At 40.2% G+C, this 19,708-nt stretch overlaps 1 protein-coding gene across 1 annotated transcript in view; it reads left to right on the forward strand.

The window, feature by feature from the left end:
- Nucleotides 1-3,007: 3,007 nt before the first annotated feature.
- The window catches only part of LOC135558484 (serine/threonine-protein kinase N2-like), a 40,081-nt gene continuing 23,380 nt past the window's right edge, over nucleotides 3,008-19,708 (forward strand). Inside the window, exon 1 of the mRNA XM_064992315.1 lies at nucleotides 3,008-3,385. Within this exon, the coding sequence (XP_064848387.1) occupies nucleotides 3,365-3,385 (21 nt within the window). The 5' untranslated portion in view covers nucleotides 3,008-3,364. The remainder of the gene's footprint in view (nucleotides 3,386-19,708) is intronic.

Consider the following 19,708-nt stretch of genomic DNA (forward strand, 5'->3'; position numbering starts at 1 on the left):
CCATCATTGAGTCACCCATCAATTCACATTGTACCAGAGAATACTTGAGGAGAATGTGAGGCCATCTGTCAAAAGGCTGAAGCTGAACCGAAAATGTATCTTGCAATAGGACAATTGATCCAAAACACTCCAGCAAATCCTTAATTGAATGGCTCAAAAATAAGAAATGGAGGGTTATGGAATAGCCGAATCAAAGCCCAGATCTCAATCATATTGAAATGCTGTGGGGGGACTAGAAGCGGTCTGTAATGCAATAAATCCCTCAAACATCACACAGTTGAAGCAATTCTGTAAGGAACAGTGACCAAAAATTCCTCCCAGTCGATGGAAGAGGCTGATAGACAGTTACAAAAAACGCCTACATGACAATATTTCATGCTTAGGGTGTACTTGTTTTTTTCTGCACTAGGAAATTGCATTTCTGTTGAATTTTGTTGAATAGATGATTGCAAATATATTTGTTCAGTGTTGTTATTTGTTAAAGTAGGTTACCTTTATTTGTCAATAGTGTTGCAATGGAGATCAAATATCTATATGTCAAAATACGTAAAAATAAATCAAATAAAATGAAATCCATGGTTGAAATCCATAATCGAGACACAGGGGTTTTTAAACTAGGAAAAATAATGGCTCCAACCCAGGGCTGCTGGTGCACACTGTTGAAACCATATAATTAATAATGTTTCTATGGTCGAAGCAGCGTGCCACAAAACTCTACCCAGCCTGGCCCAGCGTGCCACTAAACTCTACCCAGCCTGGCCCAGCGTGCCACTAAACTCTACCCAGCCTGGCCCAGCGTGCCACTAAACTCTACCCAGCCTGGCCCAGCGTGCCACTAAACTCTACCCAGCCTGGCCCAGCGTGCCACAAAACTCTACCCAGCCTGGCCCAGGGTTTCACTAAACTCTACCCAGCCTGGCCCAGCGTGCCACTAAACTCTACCCAGCCTGGCCCAGGGTTTCACTAAACTCTACCCAGCCTGGCCCAGCGTGCCACTAAACTCTACCCAGCCTGGCCCAGCGTGCCACTAAACTCTACCCAGCCTGGCCCAGGTAATCTAATGCTAGTCTTCAGTTACTGAACCAATCTCCCAGTAATCCCATCGTTAGGTCGCCTACAACAGATTCCTGGATTTTCCAATGTGACAAAATAAAAGGGTTGCCCTACCCTCTGTCCAAGCCACAATTAGGCCGGATGGAATTCTTGTAGAACCCCCTTTTCTTTCGTAAAAGGTTCTTTGATGGTTCTTCGTAGGGTGGAAAGGTTCTGCCTGGAACCTTTTAGTTCTAAGAGTTACTTGTCTGTTTTTCCCATAACTGTCTCAACAGGTAATACCCTGGGGTGTATTCATTCCAACAATTCTGTTTCACAATGGAACATTTTGCAACTGTTTGGAATTTCTCTTGGACAAATTCAGGTAAACCCCTCCCCGTCTTGTTCTGCTTGCTTCAGTTTAAGAAATGTTTTGCAACAGAATCAGCAGAATGGAAACACCCCTGTTGAGTGCCATTATGCTTTCTCCCTTTGTTCTACTTCCCAGACTGATCTGGGGCCTGCTTCATGAGATTAAATAGTGTGCTCTCTCTTGTCATTTGTGAAATAACCAAATGGATCCAGGACCTGTAATGAAGGCTCTAGTCTACAGTGTCATCAATGAGACTGAGAGAGGTCTGATGTAACTTCAACTTCAATGTCCAAGTTAGTTCAGGTAATTTGTACATGTAGGTAGGGGTGACGTGACTATGCATAGATAATAAACAGCGAGTAGCAGCAGTTTACTAAATAAATGGAGTGCCTTACTGTCAGATGCTGAGCAGTTGCCATAGCGGGGATGACCAGGCGGTGATGCAACCGGTCAGGATGCTCTCGATGGTGCAGCTGAAGAACCTTTTGAGGATCTGGGGACCCATGCCAAATCTTTTCAGCCTCCTGCGGGGTAAAGGTTTTGTCATGCCCTCTTCACGACTCTTCGTGCCCTCTTCGTTCCCTCTTCTTGAGCTTACAAATGGACTTGCTTCTTTCTGTCTTGTTGCAGCTATTTCTGTAGAAGGCCTGCCTGCTCACGGTGCCATTGGTAAGTAGTGCAGTCAGTTGACAGCTATTTTAGATTGTAACCGATTCTGCCCAGTTTCTGAAGACAATCGAGAGAGTCATTCTCTGTAACTGCTACTACTGTACTACTACAGTGTATTAGGCTACCCCTATATACTATCACTTTAAAAATAAAAAAATAAAATGTGTTTAGGCATCCTATTATGATGAATGATGATGATGATGAAGATGATGTCAATCAGAGGTGAAACCTCTGACCCAATTGTCATACTTGATTAAAGTAAAATACTATTTGAGTAAAAGTCTAAAAGTATTTGGTTTTAAATATACTTACTATTTCAAAAGTAAATTTAATAGCTAAAATATAAAAGTATAAATCAACTCGGATTCCTTATATTAAGCAACCAAGGCAGAACGATTTTCTTGTATTTTTTAAATTTACTTATAGCCAGGGGCACACTTCAACAGTCAGACATAATTTAGAAACAAAGAATTTGTGTTTAGTGAGTGCCAGGTCAGAGGCAGTAGGGATGACCAGGGATGTTCTCTTGATAAGTGCGTGAATTAGACAATATCCCTGACCTGCTAAGCATTCAAAATATAAAGAGTAATTTTGTGTGTCAGGGAAAATGTAAGGAGTAAAAAGTACATAATTTTCTTTAGGAATGTAGTGGAGTAAAAGTAAAAGTAGTTAAAAATATAAATAGTAAAATACAGATACACCAAAAATCTACTTAAAGAAGTAATTTAAATTATTTCTACTTAAATAATTTACTCCACTAAGTTTCAACTATAGGATAACCTGGAACAAGTAGTATCCAGCTCATAATCTTCACCATTTTCGTGCACTTCTAGAATTGTCACACGCTAATATATTGTGTAAACATGATTTCTAACAGGAGAGTGCGATGCTCGTGCGTGTGAGAAGTTTATGATCACGTGAGAGAGTGTGAATAGAATCTGGCTGAGAGAATGGGCTCTGGGTTGAGTTGGTGCATAGCTCCTATGGGCGGACGCTGATGTGTTTCCACACAAACCACAGCCTTTCGCTCCCAAAGTGAAAGCAGTGGGACATTTATTTATGTTGCTGCTTCATATATGTGGACTACAGAACAACTTTTCTTCCCTCAGCGAAAAAAAGACGCAAGGACTCAAGGAAAGCCATGGAAAGTCAAGTATTTCCAATATGACCTATGGTTTGGTCACTGAATAGGTTATTTTTGACGCACGAGAGGGAAACTTAAAACAAGGCTGTTTTTGGAGTTCCACCTCCCCTGTCTCCGTACAGTTTGATTCAAAGTCAAAAGCCAAGATGGCCGCCGATTCCGTGCAGGTATGAAAAGTTGACAACTGTTGCAATAAATGCGTAAAGTTGTTGTAAAGTGCGCTTACCAAGTTGGGTAAATAACTTTATTCTATATACCATTTGCAGTGGATTCAAATATTTTGAGGTTAATACATTTCTTAGGGATTTTGTCCCCCTCTTCAGAAGGATTGGGAATTATAGATTGAGGCCTGAAACAATTATCAAAATATCAAACGTTTTGTGTAATTTTGCACTTGAGCGCCCACCAGTTGAACTACTGAATTAATCTGTTTGTATATTTTAATGACAAAAAATCAATTGAATATCGACTGATAGTAAAATGTTGAGCGTTTTGGAAGAAAAATAACGTAGTTTCGAACGCATGGAAAAACATTTTCCATTTTGAGGTCCTTTGTAAACAGTGACCCAGTCAAGTGGGCGCATGTTTAAAGCCCAAAGGTGTTTATTAAAAGAAAAACATGTTTTACTAGGCTATAATACTTGTACTAAGTTAGTTGAAAATAATGTTCCAAGACATGCAAGTATAATAATTTTCAATTCCAAAAGGTTGAGCATTCCCTGATACATGATTGAGTTTGAAAATGGCAACTGTAATGATATTACATTTTGAAACTTTACATCCTGTGAAGTTTTTCCTGAACCTCAACCGCAACAAATTACTCCGAAAAAAAGTTTGGTCACTGCCTACTCTGGGGTGACGTCAGCTGTCAAATCTGGTAATTTTTATATTGGGGAGAGAAAAAAAGGCTATCGAACAACAATGTAGCGTGGACGCATAAGGATGTGATCTGACCATAACTTTGTATCCTGCGGAACATGTAGCTACATTTTTTCTCTCTCAAACTTCTGTATTCGAGGACACTAACCTGTGAACATATTGCCTTTGTTTGCAGTTTCAGTGATTAGATTAGAGGTAGGTCACTCTTTGGAACCTTATTTGTACACACTCCGCCTCACTCATGGATTCAGACTTGTCTTTTTGCAGACATCGTTTCACAAGACTCTTGTGTTTGTTGGGTGATCGCTGAGATTGTTTGGACAGTGAGTGGAAGACTATATCTGGTATTAGTCAAATTGATTATGTTGCTGTTGATGACTAGACAAAGGACTAGTGCATGTATAGGAGTGACGAAGTGGTGTTATTGCTCATAACACTTTTGGTCATCAGTAGTTTGTGTCTTGTGTTGTAATTCTGCAAAGAAAAACAGGCAAAACATACTGTTACAGGCAAAACAGGCAAAACATACTAGGTATCACTGCCCTTGGCCTGTGATGTAAGAGTGACACGTCCAGTTGAACTGACCAGGGCTGTAATTATACTGAACAAAAATATAAACACAACAATTTCAAAGAATTGAATGAGTTACAGTTCATAAAAGGAAATCAGTCAATTTAAATGAATTCATTAGGCTCTAATCTATGGATTTGACAACTGGGCAGGAGTGCAGCAATGGATGTGTCTGGGAGGGCATAGGCCCACCCACTTGGGAGCCAGGTTCAGCCAATCAGAATGAGTTTTTCTTACAGACAGAATACTGCTTACCACCTACCCCCGCCACCTCAGACAATCCCGCAGGTGAAGAAGCCGGATGTTGAGTTCCTGGTCTTGCATGGTTACATGTGGCCTGCTGTTGTAAGGCCAGTTGGATGTACTGCCAAATTCTCTAAAATGCTTATGGTAGAGAAATAAACATTACATTTTCAGGCAACAGCTCTGGTGGACATTTCTGCAGTCAGCATATCAACTACACACTCCCTCAATTTGAGACATCTGTGGCATTGTGTTGTGAAAAACTTCACATTTTAGAGTGTCCTTATATTGTCCTGAACACGAGGTACACCTGTGTAGTGATCACAATGTTTAATCAGCTTCTTGATTTGCCACTTGTCATGCTCACTAACAGGGATGTAAACACATTTCTGCACAAATTGAGAGAAATAAGCTTTTTGTGCATGTGATACATTTCTGTGATCTTTTATTTCAGCTCATGAAACATGGGAACAACACTTTACATGTTGCTTTTATATTTTTGTTTGCTGTACACCTGTCATCGATGTAATTTACAGGTGTTTGTAGTCTTTTAAATGCATTTGTCTGGCTTGGAGGTGATTGTGTTCACGCTTATGTGCCATTTCTGGTATAAATGCAGCTACCAAACCAAATGTAATCCGGCTTGGGGTAGGAATTGGTGATTTTTAAAAAAAGTTCAATTGTTGTTTAGGTTTAAGTTGGGCTTTAAAAAAAGCAGGTACCATTGCGCTCTACCTTAAACCTAAATAGTCTAGGTTTTTAAAGTCAGTCTTTTAGCATAAGTTAATGTTCGCCCGTCCGACTTTTCCATTGTCCCTCGAATTGAGCTTTTGTTGGAGTTTGAGCTTAAGGCTATTTAGCCTGCTTACAGTGGAAGTTCATGCCCTAATATTTGCTTTGGTTGGATTATTGTAGGTGCATGAGAAATAGGTTAAACTAAGTTAAGGAATAAGGACACAAGCTTTTATCTTTTGCGTTGATTCAAACTTATATGCCAGCCTGTCTAAGTTCAATGTTCTCCTCAGTCAGTTAGATTTTCATAGCTATGTTGTTGCTTAGAGTGGAAAATAAGGGTGGTCCATGGCTTTGGATCGTGTTCGTACTGGTAGTCAAACACAGCTACAGAAACCAATTGGGTTGAACTGTCTTTTTACTTCTTCCAGCAGTTGTGATGTCCATTTTACCTGTGAGTCATACAGGGAGGCGGAGCCTCTCTCCCTCTGGACTGAGACGCTGGCCTAATTGGCCAACACATACTTCCTCTGTAAAGGTTTAGCCACTTGTCACCCAGAACAGGGAACCACTGTGCAGTCTAATCTCAAATACACACTAAGCATAGGTGTCAATAAGAGTATAGCAGTTAGGGAGAAATAAACGAAGGCAACTTTGACTCAAATACAACAGCTCTAAAGAGCCGTATATTATTCCGTTGGTTGAAATGTGGCACTTGCTTGCTTCACCGAAGTAGTGGATTAAATTATTTCACTGGCCAAATACTGATTCGTTAACTGTACTAAAATATGTATACAGTGTTGGGAAACCAACAAGGCAAAAAATGTTTTTACGTTACAAACTCTTTCCGAGGCGCCCAATCTCAACCTTAGAAGTATTAATTTACATGTAGCTGTACACAACTGACTCTCCTCTTACTCCCATACACGTCACTCCACAGGGGAGGCCATTGGAACTCTGGCGTTTTTTAAATGTTTTTTTTAACCAAAGTTTATTTTTAAGACTCCACTCGCTCCCCGGAGCGAGATTAGGTCCCTTTCTCGTCTCATGTGACCTCACCGAGCGAGAGGCTAACAGGATTTGGCTGCCCCTTCCTCAGACGGTTTAGGCCAAACTCTGTTTTTAGAAAAAGGGAGACTTTTTGTTTTTGTTGTGAGAGGAAGAACAAAGCAAAACTTAAAAAGATACGTGGGCGGACATCTGTAGCAGATGCAATGGAGACGAGGTTGATGGAAATTGATGATGTGATGGTAAGGAACAGATTTGTGTAGCCAGTAGCCACTGTAGCAATTGTAAAACATCCATGTTTGGATTACGGTACAGTGTTTGCTGAATGCAACAAGGGCTGAATGTAACATGGAGTGTAGATGGGTGTAACATGTTCTGGTGTTGTGGGCTCATTGTGCCTTGTCTATGAATGGAGCAGTAGGCGAAGCTCAGTTCAAGTGCCTTAAGCTTTTAATGGTTTCATTATGTCGGGGAGCTTACTTTTATTTTTGGCTACAATTTGAAATAAATATTATACACAAGTTCTAGCAATGGGGTCAACCCGAGTGGAATGGAATGAAATTGTCAATTGTATGCCCATTATATTTTCCCTAAAGTTTTTGAATAGAGAAGTGTGCTAAAAAGTGACATAAGCCAGTATTTGTATCAAGTTATAATTTAAAGTATTGTTTAGAGATATTTGTAGGCCTGACAGGCTTTGGTGTTTACCTGCTGTTAGCTGCTATTTGTACGCCTGACATGCTTTGGTGTTTTTACCTGCTGTTACCTGCTATTTGTACGCCTGGCAGGCTTTGGTGTTTACCTGCTTGGCATTTCTACCTGTTGCGCCTCAAATGGTGCTACAGGCTGACACAATTAAATGTGTCCCACTGTATACAAACTACAACTTTTTAATAAAAACTTTATAAAGCATTAACCTCTATAGGATCGATGGGTCCCCCACAGGACGGTTGAGCTAATGTAGCCTTATGCGATTAGCATGAGGTTGTAAGTAACAAGAACATTTCCCAGGACATAGACATATCTGATATTGGCAGAAAGCTTACATTCTTGTTAATTTAACTGCACTGTCCAATTTACAGTAGATATTACAGTGGAAGAATACTATGCTGCTGTTTGAGGAGAGTGCACAGTTTTGAACTTTAAAGTTATTAATAAACTATTTGGGCAGTCTTGAGAACATTTTGAACAGAAATATAATGATTCATTGGATGAGTCTAAAACTTTGCACATACACTGCCATCTAGTGGACAAAATCTAAATTGCGCCTGCGCTGGAATAATACATTATGGGTTATGGGGTCTCTTGCATTTCAAAAATGGTACAAATACAAAAAATATTTTATTTTCTTTGCATTATTTTTTACCAGATCTAATGTGTTATATACTCCTACATTCATTTCACATTTCCACAAACACCAAAAACTGTTTCCTTTCAAATGGTATCAAGAATATGCATATCCTTGCTTCTGGTCCTGAGCTACAGGCAGTTTGATTTGGGTATGTCATTTTAGGAGAAAATTGAAAAAAAAGGGCAGATCCTTTTAATGTATTCCTGAATTCTTTATAGATGCTTCAATAATTTGTTAACAACGCCTGCATAAAGGATGATCATGATACAAAGGGTCCTTATCCGGTGCTTTGCCAAATGTGGTATAACCTTTTGTCCTCCAGATCCTTTTATAGAGCAATCTCCATGACATTTCCTTAGGCCTGACTCCATTTAGTCGACTGGTTAATTGTTTGGTCGATAGGCTGTTGGTCGAATGAGATGTCTTTAGTCGAGCTGTAGTAAAAAAATATATATATATTGCTCAAAAAAATAAAGGGAAGACTAAAGTAACACATCCTAGATCTGAATGAATGAAATATTATTATTAAATACTTTTTTCTTTACCTAGTTGAATGTGCTGACAAAAATCACACATTATCAATGGAAATCAAATTGATCAACCCATGGAGGTCTGGATTTGGAGTCACACTCAAAATTAAAGTGGAAAACCACACTACAGACTGATCCAACTTTGATGTAATGTCCTTAAAACAAGTCAAAATGAGGCTCAGTAGCGTGCGTGGCCTCCACGTGCCTGTATGACCTCCCTACAAAGCCTGGGCATGCTCCTGATGAGGTGGCGGATGGTCTCCTGAGGGATCTCCTCCCAGACCTGGACTAAAGCTTCTGACAACTCCTGGACAGTCTGTGGTGCAACGTGGCGTTGGTGGATGGAGCGAGACATGATGTCCGAGATGTGCTCAATTGGATTCAGGTCTGGGGAACGGGCGGGTCAGTCCATAGCATTAATGCCTTCCTCTTGCAGGAACTGCTGACACACTCCAGCCACATGAGGTATAGCATTGTCTTGCATTAGGAGGAACCCAGGGCCAACCGCACCAGCATATGGTCTCACAAGGGGTCTGAGGATCTCATCTCCGTACCTAATGGCAGTCAGGCTACCTCTGGCGAGCACACGGAGGGCTGTGCGGCCCGCCAAACCGGTCATGCTGGAGGATGTTGCAGGCAGCAGAACATTCTCCACGGCATCTCCAGACTCTGTCACATCTGTCACATGTGCTCAGTGTGAACCTGCTTTCATCTGTGAAGAGCACAGGGCATCAGTGGCGAATTTGTCAATCTTGGTGTTCTCTGGCAAATGCCAAACGTCCTGCACAGTGTTGGGCTGTAAGCACAACCCCCACCTGTGGACGTCGGGCCCTCATACCACCCTCATGGAGTCTGTTTCTGACCGTTTGAGCACACACATGCACATTTGTGGCCTGTTGGAGGTCATTTTGCAGGGCTCTGGCAGTGCTTCTCCTGCTCCTCCTTGCACAAAGTGGAGGTAGCGGTCCTGCTGCTGGGTTGTTTTCCTCCTACGGCCTCCTCCACGTCTCTTGATGTACTGACTGCTGGTTGCACCTCCATGCTCTGGACACTACGCTGACAGACACAGCAAACCTTCTTGCCACAGCTCGCATTGATGTGCCATCCTGGATGAGCTGCACTACCTGAGCCACTTGTGTGGGTTGTAGACTCCGTCTCATGCTACCACTAGAGGGAAAGCACCGCCAGCATTCAAAAGTGACCAAAACATTAGCCAGGAAGCATAGGAACTGAGAAGTCCCCACCTGCAGAACCACTCCTTTATTGGGAGTGTCTTGCTAATTGCCTATAATTTCCACCTGTTGTCTATTCCATTTGCACAACAGCATGTGAAAATGTATTGTCAATCAGTGTTGCTTCCTAAGTGGACAGTTTGATTTCACAGAAGTGTGATTGACTTGGAGTTACATTGTGTTGTTTAAGTGTTCCCTTTATTTTTTTTGAGCAGTGTGTGTGTGTGTGTATATATATATATATATACATATATATATATACACACACACACACACACACACACACACACACACACACACACACACACACACACACACACACACAATAAGCACGCAGTACCAGTCAAAAGTTTTTTTTTTTTTTTTTTTTTACTGTTTTCTACATTGTAGAATAATAAAGACATCATCAAAACTATGAAGTAACAAATGGAATCATGTAGTAACCAAAAAAGTTTTAAACAAATCAAAATCTTTTATTTTTGAGATTCTTCAAAGTAGCCACCCTTTGCCTTTACAGCTTTGCACACTTGACAGTCTCTCAAGCAACTTCATGAGGTAGTCACCTGGAATGCATTTAACCCACTGTTCCTAGGCCATCATTGAAAATAAGAATTTGTTCTTAACTGACTTGACTAGTTAAATAAAGGTAAAAATAAATTGCCCTATTTGGTGAAAGACCAGCAAGGCTAAAACGATCATCCAGGACAACAACCACCCGAGCCACTGCCTGTTCACACCGCTACCATCCAGAAGGCGAGGTCAGTACAGGTGCATCAAAGCTGTGACCGAGAGACTGAAAAACAGCTTTTATCTCAAGGCCATCAGACTGCTAAACAGCAATCACTAACTCAGAGAGGCTGCTGCCTACATTGAGACCCAATCACTGGCTAATTTAATAAATGGATCACTAGTCACTTTAAACAATGTCACTTCAAACAATGCTACTTAATGTTTACATATCTTACATTACTCATGCCATATGTATAGACTGTATTTTATACCATCTATTGCATCTTGCCTATGCTGCTTGGCCATCGCCCATCCATATATTTATATGTACATATTCTCATTCACCCCTTTTAGATTTGTGTGTATTAGGTAGTTGTTGGGGAATTGTTAGATATTACTGCATAAGCATTTCGCTGCACTCGCATTAACATCTCTAACCATGTGTATGTGACCAATAAAATTGGATTTGATTTTGATTTGACAAAGTCCATATTAGGGCAAGAAGAACTCAAATAAGTGAAGAGAAATGACAGTCCATTACTTTAAGACATGAAGATCAGTCAATCTGGAAAAAGTTCAGTCAAGTGTAGTTGCAAAAACCATCAAGTGCTATGATGAAACTGGCTCTCACGAGGACCGCCACAGGAAAGTAAGACCCAGAGTTACTTCTACTGCAGAGGATAAGTTCATCAGAGTTAACTGCATCTCAGATTGCAGCCCAAATAAATGCTTTACAGAGTTAAAGTAATAGACCCATCTCGACATCAACTGTTCAGAGGAAACTATGTGAATCAGGCCGTCATGGTCGAATTGTTGTGAAGAAAACTCCTAATGGACACAGATAATAAGATGAGACATTCTTGGGCCAAGAAACACGAGCAGTTGACTGGTGGAAATCTGTCCTTTGGTCTGAGGAGTCTAAAGTTTAGATTTTTGGTTCCAACCGCCGTGTCTTTGTGAGACACAGAGTAGGTGAATGGATGATCTCCGCATGTGTGGTTCCCACCGTGAAGCATCGAGGAGGAGATGTGGGGGCGTTTTGCTGGTGACACTGTCAGTGATTTATTTAGAACTCAAGGCGCACTTAACCAGCATGGCTACCACAGAATTCTGCAGTGATACGCCATCCCATCTGGTTTGTGCTTCGTGGGACTATCATTTGTTTTTCAACAGGACAATGACCCGACACACCTCCAGACTGTGTAAGGGCTATTTGACCAAAAAGGAGAGCGATGGAATGCTGCAGCAGATGACATGGCCTCCACAATCACTCGACCTCAACCCAATTGAGATGTTTAGGATGAGTTGGACCGCAGAGTGAATGAAAAGCAGCCAACAAGGGCTCAGCATATGTGGGAACTCCTTCAAGTCTGTTGGAAAAGCATACTTTGAAAAATATAAAATATATTTTGATTTGTTTAACACCTTTTTGGTTACTACATGATTTCATATGTGTTATTTCATAGTTTTGATGTCTTCACTATTATTCTACAATATAGTAAAAATAAAGAAAAACCCTTGAATGAGTAGGTGTGTCCAAACTTTTGACTGGTACTGTATATGTTACAAGACACCTGTCAGATTTTCACATGTCTGAGTGGGCTAATCCAGTGTGGAGGCCGTAGGGATGGATGGCACAGTCCATCACTCTAAGAAGTTCTTCTGAACTTGTATATGGTTATATTACATAAGAACAATGGTGCAACATTAATAAAAAAAAAAGTATTTTATAACAAATGCACTTTCTCCCGCATAGGATAGTAGTCGCTGGTTTCAGAACCGTCGACAATCAGTGCGCCTTTTCCTAGACCATGTTATGTGCATAATAGCAAAGTTAACCAGTATATTGGTGTTGAGAACAATGCATTGGAGGCAGCAGCAGAATGAGATCAGAAAACAGCCCTTGCCTTAATGTCTAAGAAAGGTGAGGAGAGAGGAAATCCCAACTTAATTGTCTTATCAATAGCCTCACTGTTAAAAATGCCTGTCTTTGTAAGTCATCCATGTATAGTGGGTAGAACAAGTATTTGATACACTGCAGGTTTTCCTACTTACAAAGCATGTAGAGGTCTGTAATTTTTATCATAGGTACACTTCAACTGTGAGAGACGGAATCTAAAAAAAATCCAGAAAATCACATTAGTAGAAAATTTGCATTTTATTGCATGACATTTTGATCACCTCATTTTTCCAGCTCTCACAGACCTAATTTTTCTTTAATTCCTGTTCTCCACTTTACCTGTATTAACATGACATAAAAGACATTTCAAACAGACTCCAACCTTCCACAATGGCCAAGACCAGAGAGCTGTGTAAAATCAGGAATACAATTGTAGACCTGCATGAGGCTGGGATGGGCAACAGGACAATAGGCATTATGTTGGTGCAATTATTAGAAAATGGAAGGAGTTTTAATCACCCTCTGGAGCTCCATAAGATCTCACCTCGTGGGGCATCAATGATCATGAGGAAGGTGAGGGATCAGCTCAGAACTACACGGCAGGACCTGGTCAATGACGTGAAGAGAGCTGAGAACACAGTCTCAAAGAAAACCATTAGTAGAACACTGATGGATTAAAATCCTGCAGCGCAAGCAAGGTTCCTTAAAGCCAGCGCATGTCCAGGGCCGTCTGAAGTTTGCCAATGACCATCTGGATGATCCAGAGGAGGAATGGGAGAAGGTCATCTGATGAGAAAAAATAGTCCATGTAAAGAAGAAGGATGAGTGGAAGAACACCATCCCAACCGTGAAACATGGAGGTGGAAACATCATTCTTTGGGGATGCAAAGGGGACAGGACGACTGTTGTGATGGATGGGGCCATGTATCAAAACAACCTCCTTCCCTCAGTAAGAGCATTGAAGATGGGTCGTGGCTGGGTCTTCCAGCAGGACAACAACCAAAAACACACAGCCAGGGCAACTAAGTAGTGGCTCCGTATAAAGGTACCTAAACCCAATAGAAAATCTTTGGAGGGAGCTGAATGTCCGTATTGGATGAATAAGGATCTGGAGAAGGTCTGACAATCCCTTTTTGTGCAAACCTGGTCAAGAACTACATTGGAGATAATAAACAAAGGTTTCTGTACCAAATATTAAGTTGTGCTTTTCTGATGTATTAAATACTTATGTTATGCAATCAAATGTATTTAATTACGTAAAAAAATCATACAATGTGATTTTCTGGATTTTTGTTTTAGATTCCGTCTCTCACAGTTGAAGTGTACCTATGATAAAAATTACAGACCTCTACAGGCTTTGTAAGTAAGAAACACTGCTGATTTTACAGGTTATCAAATACTTGTTCTCCCCACTGTGCATCTACAGAAATAAGACAGAACCTGCTTCAGTTGCCTGTTTGAGTGTTTGTTTAATACCCTACTGATTCTGTGTGTACCACACCTCACACAACGACATGTCAAGTAAACAAAATGGGGAAAAATGCGCAATTATTTTTCAATCTTCAACATAGAAATGCTACGGGGGAAAAAAGTATTGAAACTTGTTACAAATGATCACTCATGATTCACCGAACAATATTTTGAAATAGGAAGTAATGTACTTTAAGAATGTTTTTGTTTCAGTCTCCATCTCTACTAACCAAAGCTAATTGTATGGATTTTTTTTCCTATTAATAATTAATAATCTGTACAAAAAGACACATGTGAAGGCCAAATTACAGAGGAACGTCTTGATGCGATTAAAGCCTTTTAAGGCTGGGAAAAGTCCAGGGCTGGATGGCATAGCAGTGGAAGTATACAAAACTATTTTTGAAATACTTGGAGGACCATTATTTGCATGTTTTTACCACTCCTATATAAACTGTAGATTATCAGACACGCAACAAGGTCTGATTTCATTATTACTGAAACAGGATCCAAGTGGTGTGTATCTAAAGATAGTCCATGTAAAAAATTGGTGGCTGACTAAATACTTTTTTGCCCCACTGTATATTGAATATGAATTTGGAAGGAAGACATTAAATATTAAAGCATTAGACCTCTCACTAAAGGCATCAGTCACACAAAAGTTCAACTTAAATCCGAAATGGTTATCTAGTAAATTAGGAAGAATGTCTCACCCCATGTTCAAGAACGGCCTTTTCCCTTCATTCAAATTACAGCTGCTCACTTTTTTTGCAATTTCAGTTTGATCCACCTGAAAAGACAGAACAAATAATACAACAAATACTGTGGTTAAACTCAAATATACTAATTTATTTATTTATTTATTTTATTATGGATTTTTCGATACTTCAAAAAAATATATATACTGTTTGTAAATGATATCATAAATAGGACTGGTGGAGTTGTCACACTTGCAGCTAGCGCAGACATATGGAAATGTCTGCTCTACCCAAAATTACAACTAATTGCAGCATTACCACAAAAGTAAGGAACTTGTCTGTCGGCCCTGCATTAAAGAGCAAAAATGGTTAAAGAAAATTGTGAAAAATAAAAATGTATATACCAATTTCATTTAAGGATAAGGAAATTGACAGCTGTGCCATATAGATTGCAAAATAGTTGGGAAGAGATTTTCGATGTACCAATTCCACGGCACATGGTTTATGAATTGACACGCAAAATGATGCCGGATTCAAAACTTTACATTTTTCAATTTAAATTATTATACAAAATTCTTGCAACCAATAGAAATATATAGGGGCTACAATCTTCTCAGCTCTGCAGATTTTGCTGCGAGGAGGCAGTCGTTAGATCATTTATTTTGGTATTGTCCGTATGTAGCTCGTTTTTGGACACAGGTCCAGGTATGGCTGAAGAATTGCAACATTTACCTAGAACTAATGCTGCCGATAGCAATACTGGGTGATGTGAAAAGTCAGTCCAATTGTCCAGTAATATATTTATTTGAGGAAAATTTTTAATTTACAATCTGCATCACAACAAAGGTGAAAAATATGGCAAATAGAAATCCAAAATGGATGGTGTTAAGAGATAGATGGGAGGGGTTGAATGGAACTGAAGGGTGGGAATTATTGAGATGACACATCTAAAACATACGGGGTCTGTAAATGTGTATAGGTCCAGAAATGTTGTGAAATAGCACAGTTACAAATAGAAATCAAACTGGATGGACATCAGAAATAGAGGAAAGACTAAAAAAACATAACTATTGCAAAATAGATTGTCTGTAAAATGTGTATAAGATGTGTAAACTGAAGGTAGAAGCCTAAGTGTTATTGTTTAATAGTTGTTTACTCCAATTGGGGGAAGAGTGGTTGGGTTTGGGGGAATAATAAAGGTGTATATTTTAAAAAGTGTGTGTGTGTGTGTGTGTGTATACACTTCTCAAAAAAATAAAGGGAACACTTAAACAACACAATGTAACTCCAAGTCAATCACACTTCTGTGAAATCAAACTGTCCACTTAGGAAGCAACACTGATTGACAATATATTTCACACGCTGTTGTGCAAATGGAATAGACAACAGGTGGAAATTATAGACAATTAGCAAGACACCCCCAATAAAGGAGTGGTTCTGCAGGTGGGGACCACAGACCACTTCTCAGTTCCTATGCTTCCTGGCTGATGTTTTGGTCACTTTTGAATGCTGGCGGTGCTTTCACTCTAGTGGTAGCATGAGACGGAGTCTACAACCCACACAAGTGGCTCAGGTAGTGCAGCTCATCCAGGATGGCACATCAATGCGAGCTGTGGCAAGAAGGTTTGCTGTGTCTGTCAGCGTAGTGTCCAGAGCATGGAGTTGCTACCAGGAGACAGGCCAGTACATCAGGAGATGTGGAGGAGGCCGTAGGAGGGCAACAACCCAGCAGCAGGACCGCTACCTCCGCCTTTGTGCAAGGAGGAGCACTGCCAGAGCCCTGCAAAATGACCTCCAGCAGGCCACAAATGTGCATGTGTGTGCTCAAACGGTCAGAAACAGACTCCATGAGGGTGGTATGAGGGCCCGACGTCCACAGGTGGTGGTTGTGCTTACAGCCCAACACCGTGCAGGACGTTTGGCATTTGCCAGAGAACACCAAGAGCCTGACTGCCATTAGGTACCGAGATGAGATCCTCAGACCCCTTGTGAGACCATATGCTGGTGCGGTTGGCCCTGGGTTCCTCCTAATGCAAGACAATGCTAGACCTCATGTGGCTGGAGTGTGTCAGCAGTTCCTGCAAGAGGAAGGCATTGATGCTATGGACTGGCCCTCCCGTTCCCCAGACCTGAATCCAATTGAGCACATCTGGGACATCATGTCCCGCTCCATCCACCAACGCCACGTTGCACCACAGACTGTCCAGGAGTTGTCAGATGCTTTAGTCCAGGTCTGGGATGAGATCCCTCAGGAGACCATCCGCCACCTCATCAGGAGCATGCCCAGGCGTTGTAGGGAGGTCATACAGGCACGTGGAGGCCACACACACTACAGAGCCTAATTTTCACTTGTTTTAAGGACATTACATCAAAGTTGCATCAGCCTGTCGTGTTGTTTTCCACTTTAATTTTGAGTGTGACTCCAAATCCAGACCTCCATGGGTTGATAAATTTGATTTCCATTGATAATTTTTGTGTGATTTTTGTCAGCACATTCAACTAGGTAAAGAAAAAAGTATTTAATAAGAATATTTCATTCATTCAGATCTAGGATGTGTTATTTTAGTGTTCCCTTTATTTTTTGAGCTGTGTGTGTGTGTGTGTGTGTGTGTGTGTGTGTGTGTGTGTGTGTGTATATCATTTCTATATTATATTTATTTATTTTACCCCAAAAATATGGGGAGTTGAAAATGATGCAGACAATTACATTGATGGAAGCAACAATCTATCCTCAATATTAAAGCTGATCCACCCCCTGGAAAAAAAATATTTTAAAGAATTCACATTCGGCTGTTTTTAATCTTTACTGTGTTAGAACAGCCTTTCTGGTAATATTTATTTAGTGTTTACACTGTTCAAAATTGTCCAATTTATAAAAAATAATAAAAAGTAAAAAAAATTAATATAATATTATTACCGCTCCTTTTTCTTGATCTCTTTCATATTGTTACTAATAATAATAAGTGATGTCATTATCATTAGTAGTGTTAGTATAGCAGCCTTGTATAACCCCCATCCAGCTGTAGACCTAAGAGCTCATCATGTTTAGTCTTAATACCGTAACTTACGTAGGCCTATATTTCAATACTTATATAGGCTACTGTATCAAGCATATGAGTCATTCATGATATGAAATGCAGTCAAGCATTTTAGTTTTAAAAGAAAGTAACTCTTAAATAATTAGCTTAAACAATAAATAAACCGTTCCATTTCAGAAATTGCATTAACGAATGAATGCGACTGTTTTTAGTCTTTGCTGTTCTAAAGGCTTTAAAAAAACATTACCACAAAAAAACATTACCACTGGTATGCGTATAATTCATTTAGTGTTTACATTGTTCCAGACTTTTTAAGTACCTTGGCATCATACTTGGCATCATACTTGATTCCAACCTCTCTTTTAAAAAGCATGTGAAAAAGGTAATTCAAATAACTAAATTCAACCTAGCTAATTTCCGATTTTATACGAAATTGTTTGACTACAGAGGTAGCAAAACTGTACTTCAACTCTATGATACTCCCCCACTTAACATACTGCTTGACTAGTTGGGCCCAAGCTTGCTGTACAACATTAAAACCTATCCAGTCTGTCTACAAACAGGCTCTCAAAGTGCTTGATAGGAAGCCCAATAGCCATCATCATTGTCACATCCTTAGAAAGCATGAGATCTTGAGTTGGGAAAATCTTGTGCAATACACCAACGCATGTCTTGTATTCAAGATCCTTAATGGCCTGGCTCCCCCTCCACTCAACATTTTTGTTAAACAGAAAACCCAGACGTATGGCAGCAGATCCACAAGGTCTGCCATGAGAGGTGACTGTATAGTTCCCCTAAGGAAAAGCACCTTTAGTAAATCTGCATTCTCTGTGAGAGCTTCCCATGTCTGGAATACACTGCCATCAGACACACACAACTGCACCACATATCACACTTTCACAAAATGCTTGAAGACATGGCTAAAGGTCAATCAGATTTGTGAACATGGTCCCTAGCTGTGTGTTGCCGCTTTCCATATTGTCTGTTGTCTGTAGCTTGTGAGGTGTGGAAACACTTTGTTGCTTTTATGAATTTTGTCTTGCTGCTTTTTGTTCTGTTGCTCTGTCTGTATGCTACGTCTTGCTTGTCCTATATTGCTATGTCTTGCTTGTTCTATGTTGCTATTGTCTATATTGTAATTGTTTTTAATAACCTGCCCAGGGACTGCGGTTGAAAATTAGCCGGCTGGCTAAAACCGGCACTTTTACTGAAACGTTGATTAATGTGCACTGTCCCTGTAAAAATAAAAATAAACTCAAACAGTCAGAATTTTTTTATTGTAATCTAACAGCACCTGTTAGGCACACACAATATGCACTCAGTGCTTGCTCCTTTTATTTTTCTTCATATCCAGTATTTTCCACAACTAGTCAAATGTATTCCACAAATCTGACTTCCCCTTTACCTCATGAGCAACCAGTAAACATTTCCCTGTTTCGAGTTTATTTATCACGTCCTCTATATCCATTTTGCTGTTACGGTGTTTGGAGTTTGTTATAACCATTTTATTGATGCGATTATAGGTCAGGCCCTATTGGTCACGTGCATTCCATGCATGCATGTCACGTAAAGAGAGCAAGGGTTTAGGAAATAGGGAATGTTTTTCCAAAGAAAATGAGGGATTTTGGTAACTGCGCTTTTCAGTCAAAAATGAATTATGTTGCAGCTTCAGCAACGCGTATCGCGTGATAACTGCTGGTCGCTGCAGCAGGGAGGAGAAAGCGAGACAACAGGTATTTGTCAGTCACTCGCCATCTTTTTTTTCTTTTCTTTTTTTTACACAGCGCTGCAAGTTTGAGCCCAGCACCATCAAATCCATTGCTGGTCGGACTCCCTCTAGTCATTTGTGTGTCTTAATTATTTAATCAAACAGTGTGCTTAAAGAATGAGACAAGCTCAGTGAATATAAACTCAGCAAAAAAAGAAACGTCCCCTTTTCAGGTCCTTGTCTTTCAAAGATAATTCGTAAAATTCCAAATATCTTCATAGATCTTCACTGTAAAGGGTTTACACTGTTTCCCATGCTTGTTCAATGAACCATAAACAATTGATGAACATGCACCTGTGGAACAGTCGTTAAGACACTATCAGCTTACAGACGGTAGGCAATTAA

Source organism: Oncorhynchus masou, chromosome 17 (genome assembly GCF_036934945.1).
Source record: "Oncorhynchus masou masou isolate Uvic2021 chromosome 17, UVic_Omas_1.1, whole genome shotgun sequence".
In the NCBI taxonomy this organism is placed as follows: domain Eukaryota; kingdom Metazoa; phylum Chordata; class Actinopteri; order Salmoniformes; family Salmonidae; genus Oncorhynchus; species Oncorhynchus masou.